This window comes from Triticum aestivum, chromosome 1D (genome assembly GCF_018294505.1).
Source record: "Triticum aestivum cultivar Chinese Spring chromosome 1D, IWGSC CS RefSeq v2.1, whole genome shotgun sequence".
NCBI lineage: Eukaryota > Viridiplantae > Streptophyta > Magnoliopsida > Poales > Poaceae > Triticum > Triticum aestivum.
In genome coordinates this window covers 305,935,363-305,941,362 of record NC_057796.1, presented here as the reverse complement: position 1 = coordinate 305,941,362, position 6,000 = coordinate 305,935,363, and the positions used below count along the sequence as shown (strand labels likewise).

Genomic DNA, 6,000 nt, shown 5'->3' with positions numbered 1-6,000 from the left:
CATTTTGGCTTGTGTAGTGCTTCCTCCCCCTGTATGCTGCAGACTGTGACCTAGGAACTCTGGCAGTGACATGAGTACCATCTATCGCCCCAATGCAGTCCTGAAAATGGCATCACTAGCCTGTGTTAGTGCTGAACTTGAACAATACAAGCATATCAAGCCATGAAAAGTGTATATTGTCAATGCTCACCTTGAAGTATGGATACCATCTTGGGCTTCTGTGAATCTTGGGTGGAGTCTGGCCAGATGGTCTCCTAGTCATCTCTCCTCTAAGCTCCCCAACAACAAAAAGCACTTGCTTGAAGTACCTAGAGATGGTCTCCATTGATCTCCTGAACGTGTTGTGAATGACCCTGAACCTCTGGTTATGGACAACAACATGGAGGAACATGGCCACTTGCTCTTCGACACTGGTGTTGATGCTATCTTGTAACAGGCCCCTGCTCCTGAAGGTCTCGACAAGCCTGGCAAATGGTGCTCTTTTCATTCTAAGCATCCACAGAGCCTCGACGTCATTGCAGTTGTAGATGTAGTTCAGATTTTGGATCCTCTCCTGTTCCCGGGGAAACAATGGACCATAGCGGATCAACGGTCTCCCAGCACGACGAATAGCTCTCTGGTGCATGAACATGACCCATGCCTGAATCACACTAATCAGTGTTGCTGCCTGGATTATCAGCCTCATCCGTGCGTCCATAGCCTAGTCGACATCAACGGTTCGTTCAGTGGGAAATCGATCCTACACCTAGCTTAAAGGCCTAACCACTGAGCTAACAAAGGGGGAGGGGGTGCTGCTTACCGGCATCGGAGACAAGGACGGCGTAGGGGGGCTATGGCATAGAGTAGGTCGACCAGACGGTGGCCAATAGCAAGGGGAGCACCAGATCCGCCGCAAACGCCGCCGCCTCTTCCGTCGCGCCGCTGCCGCCTATAGCGCAGATCTGAAATCACAGCCGCCGCCGGTGGTGAGGCAGTAGCGAAGAAAGGGGGGCAGTGGCTATGGATGAGCGAGTGAAAGGGGGTGAGGCTAATTTGGCGCCGGGACGGCGCGCCAGATTTCCATCTCCTGCCATCCCCCCTCGCCCGCGCCTCGCTCCCGCCCGTGCAACCTCGCGCCGCACTCAGCCTGGCTCGCGAGAAACTGCCGATCCGAGGGTTTCCAGCGAACCAGGCTCTGGGCTGCTTTGAGAAGCATGCGATGCAGGCCCAACAGGAAAACCAGGCAACCAAACAGGCCTCTCTCTTCCCTCGCGGGCCTGGTTGGGCTCGGTGCAGGCAACCAAACAGGCCTCTCCCTTCCCACGCGGGCCTGGTTGGGCTCGGTGCGGGCAACCAAACACGCCCTTTGTGTCACGACTCGAGCGACAAGGTGGGCCGTAAGCCTGTGACCTTCTGATTTGTGTTTGAACAACGGGGTTCAGTTGGCTAGTTTTGACAACATCAAGCAAAACTTCAAATCTTAGCAACAGCACCACAGTAGAAAGAGCACTATAACAACGCGTTACAAAATGTACACTTACAGCCATTCCCACCTACTAGTTTACACTGTATTTGATAAGCATCAAGCAGAGATACAAATCCCAGCAACAGCCGAAAAACAAAGCCAAGCTAGCACATTATCTCTCCCCGCAAAAATGCCATGCTCAATAACATAATGCCGCCCAAAACTGTACAAAAATATTTCATATCAAAGACAAACTATCTTGCGCAAGATTGCTGAGTCTTCTCTTTTGCATAGCAAAGTTTCTCATTTCCCTATATCATACTCCCTCCGTCCCAAAATGTGAGATCATTTTTTACACTATCATAGTGTCGGGACGGAGGGAGTATTATACCGCTCCTGATGTCTCCGATGCATGGCATGTCTGCTTCGCCTCATAGGATCATTAATCTGATGCTCGCTGGAGATACGCCTCCAAGATCTTCTTAGGCTTCTGCTCAGACTGCTCTTTTGGAAGACGGAGTGCCATGAATTGCAGCGAACTGCTCTGAACTTGGTAAATGTAGCATCCCCATGGGTAAGCATCTGAGGAAGCCCATACTATCTGATCCTCAAACACTGCATCCTCCGCAAATCTCTCATTCACGCAAAAGGCGCAATCAAGAGGGGGCTCTTCGAAAGCAGAAACAGCCACACATCCCAGAGCCACGTATCCCTCAGGTGGCCTTGGTTGCCATAATGATACAGGGCTCCTGTAATCCTCGGCGCAATTTCTCCAAACCTGTGTGCACGATAAAACAAAAACTGAAATCAGTTTTGCATAGCCAAAACATTATATACTACAGTGCAAACTCAAAGCTGACTAGAAGTATCAAGCAGACAGGTCTAGGACATTTAGTTGATGTCCTGTCAACCTTACAGAATGTAATAGAAAATGTTTCACTGAACACTTACCAGGTCATAGCCAAGAGGTAGCACAAAATTGTCGTTAACATTCTTGTAGATAGCAGCAAAATGTGGTGGATGGATGCCAACATGAGCGACATCTCCAATTGAGACATACCTACAAATAAGCGGTACTATACTTTGAGCATCAGAGCAGAAAATAGGTATATTAGATGGATACAGTATAGTTTCATACCCACTAGGGCATAGGGGTCTCCAGATGCTAAAAATCCTTCCATCGTCTGCAACCTGGAATATAAATTCATGATTGTGGTTACCTTAGTACACCGGCTCCGAACTTCTTTTGATCTCTATGAAGAATTCAGCCAACTTACCTGCTTCCCAAGAAGTTTACACCGGCTCCGAACTTCTTGTTCACTACTCCACATTTTCTGGAAGTTAACTGTGTGGTTTATAAGTCGATGCTCAACATTACTGGACGCTCCTCTTGAGCTTAGCAAAGGCCTAGCAGGACTCTGAGATTCCCTTCTATCATCATCTGATGCAAAATATACAGGGCGCAGGCCAGAAGGAACCTTCAAGGGTACAACTTTCGTGCCTGTCTGGTGAGATCTCCACATTTTTCGTATTGAAGAACAAAGTAAAACAGCCTGAGCTTCCCGTTCTTCATCAACACTGCACTTTATAAGCCTTACAAAGTTCTCAGACCTCCTAAAATTCTTCAGATGTATGATTACATGTGAAGGCCTCTGATACCCAGCTTTTGCAAGTTCCAATGCAAGTACTTCTTCCCAAGGGACATCCCAAAGTATTTTGGAAGGTTTCCTGTCCATTTTATCTAGATCCAAGCACTAATAAAAGGACAAGTTTAGTCAAAATAGAGAGGAATGTACTACTCTCTCCGTTCACTTTTGTAAGTCGTTTCAGACAACTCAAAATGGGTTGGTTTGCACATTATCTGAAATATCTTCAAGGTCTTATAAAAGTGAACAGAGGGAGTAAGAGAATCAGATAAAAAGAAGCATTACCTGAAGGAGTATCACCCTCTTGTTGGTTACTAAAGCAATCCTCTGGTTTGGCACAATAAAATGATCTTCGTAGTAATCAGACCATGCATACTTAGAAGGTTCTCGAAACAAGTCTGTGCATGCAAAATATCTGCTAGCTTCTGCCAGGTAAAGGGCCATCTGAAGAATGGAGTAATAAAACATTAGCGTACAACATATTAATAGCATCGTCACAAAGCCATGCATGCTGGCTTGGTTAGAAACTTAATGTGAGTGCAAAAATCAAAGAAAGGGGGCCTTTTATCTCAGTGAAACCAGATCTATAATGATCGACACTGTTATATTAAATTCATATCTTGTTTTCAATTGACACATACCACCAAACACAACTTTGACCATCCATTTTTAATATTATGAAAATACTTTATGGTTTGAGTTAACGTACATTGATTGCTTGGATTACAGGACATCACCTTTTTACTGGAGATAGTAGTATGTTATGACAAAATTGTAGTTCATTGATTATATTTCGCTCTTACATAACTCAAGCTCTCTTCTATTAAAACAAATCACCAAAGTAAAAATGACGAACAAATATGAAAAAGCAATGCACCTGGCCAGAAGCTTCTAAACTGTCATACTCTCTTATCACACCATCTCGATGAATAGCACGAGGATCTCTAATCCGCTGAGGAACAAACTTGTTATTCAGAATATTCACACACTTTATAAAGCTGGCACTAATTCCATCAACTGTCAAGGAGAAAAAATCCAGGGCACCACTCAAAGGTTGAACAATGCACCCCACAAAGGCACGACCAAGACCATGTGCAATGCCAATAACACCATACTGCCTGGCACTCTCAACTGGCTTTCTTAAAACACCCGAAACCCCAAAAGCCAAACCCTGAGCAAATGCTTCAGTCCCTTGAACTAGTCCATCACCAACGCCAGTGATTCTCCTTGACCAACCCTGAATCATACTCAACTTGAAATGCCTGGTGGAGTTCATAAACAAGAATATACTAAAACACGCAATTTTACCTGCTTTGATCTCAGTTGAAGAAATTGCCCATCAGTAGAGAGCTCCGCAAATCCTTTACTGAGTGATGACAAAGTTGATTTTGTCACTCCAAGAAAATCCACAGAAAATATAAGGTGCAGAGGATTGTGGATGAGGTCTCTTTTGATTCGGTTAACGATAGCAGGGACAATTGCGCTTTTCCGCATAAACCGGCTTTTGTGCATTACCTTCCTAAGATGCACCTAAAGCAAACAACACAGGATAAAATTACTGTTAATAAGACCGAAATATATCTCACAGTTCATAATTCAGAAACAAAACATGCTCAACAGTTTCCAATAGTAATGTGCATAGAACTACTTCAGCAGTCTGATTAAGTTATGAATCAATTCAAGATAGAAATGATCGCTTATTGGTTTGAGCTCTTTTCCATGCACCTAGAGATTTATTAGTTAGGGAAGAGTTCGAATAAAATTAAAATAGTAGTACTGAAGTATGTCTAGCTTTCCTCTGAACAGTAGTTACCCTCATGTGGACCACTGTACATATCAACTAAGTTAGGTGAGCATTGGACAAGAAACATGAACTTGAGTATATAAGTTAATTTTGATCTGGTCCCGACATGATTTGCCAATAAATAATGTTCAGCTACCTGAATCTTGAGTGCATTGCCCACAGCCGATAGGACAGGACTCCAAATACCAAGGACGCCACGTGGCCTTTGAGTAGGTGCAGTTTCTAGAGATATTTTAAGCCTTATCTCTGAAATATCAACAAGCCTGAAATTAAAATATTATGTCATACCCAGCTAACTTCTATTCAAAAATGTTAGTAGCAAAAGTCAACTCTTTCATAAATTTAACACAAAAAATGAAACATGCTCAACTTAACCCGTGTAACTTATCTAAACACAAATTGTTATCAAATATGCTTTGACTTTTGTGGTACTAGTGGAAACTTGAACGAACACACATAATACAGCAGTGTTTACTTAGCACAACAACAAAATTACCGAATTCCAGAACACTTTCTACTGAGAGAAACCAAAATAATAAGGCTAGAATAAAAACGAACAAGAGAAACGGAAATCAATAGGACAACAATACACTGTTAAGCCAAATGAGATGTGAAAGAATCCAACATGGTTACATGAAAATTCCTGCAAATCTTTGTAGGATGCACAAAATACGTCATACTCCCTCTGTATCACAATATAAGACGTTTCTAGACCAAAAAACGTCTTATATTTTTTTTTTGGCCTATACAATGATATCCCATCAGAAATACATAAAATAAAATAGCTTAAATATAGGTCGCAACACATGGAATGTTTAATACCATGTATGGAAATTCCTACAAAAAAAATCATATATGGAAGCTAAGCAACTTTTTTGCAGGACACAGGATTATTTGCTCATCTTAAATACCCCATATCATACATTTCCAAGTATCACATGACCAACAATATCTGAAAAGCGGATATAATATATTAAGCTGAAAAAAGCTAATGTACAATCATTCTTTGAAATACCATCTAAATTGTGCTCTGGTACTTAAAAAAAGGGGCTGCATCTATCTGGATGGAAGTGCTAATACTTAAATATCACTTGTAGCGGATGCAA

General features: G+C 42.7%; 1 protein-coding gene across 5 annotated transcripts in view; it reads right to left on the bottom strand.

The window, feature by feature from the left end:
* Positions 1-1,440: 1,440 nt before the first annotated feature.
* Positions 1,441-6,000, bottom strand: part of LOC123181645 (uncharacterized) — a 39,648-nt gene continuing 35,088 nt past the window's right edge. For 2 of the 5 annotated variants that reach the window (XM_044593964.1, XM_044593965.1), the window contains exons 55-62: positions 5,031-5,157; positions 4,399-4,620; positions 3,968-4,327; positions 3,376-3,534; positions 2,722-3,198; positions 2,583-2,635; positions 2,396-2,504; positions 1,441-2,222 (exon numbers count right to left, since the gene is read on the bottom strand). In XM_044593964.1, the coding sequence (XP_044449899.1) occupies positions 1,887-2,222; positions 2,396-2,504; positions 2,583-2,635; positions 2,722-3,198; positions 3,376-3,534; positions 3,968-4,327; positions 4,399-4,620; positions 5,031-5,157 (1,843 nt within the window). In that variant the 3' untranslated portion in view covers positions 1,441-1,886. Of the gene's footprint in view, positions 2,223-2,395; positions 2,636-2,721; positions 3,199-3,375; positions 3,535-3,967; positions 4,328-4,398; positions 4,621-5,030; positions 5,158-6,000 lie in introns of those variants that run through there. The other 3 variants (XM_044593962.1, XM_044593963.1, XR_006491789.1) reach the window with 2 other exon arrangements.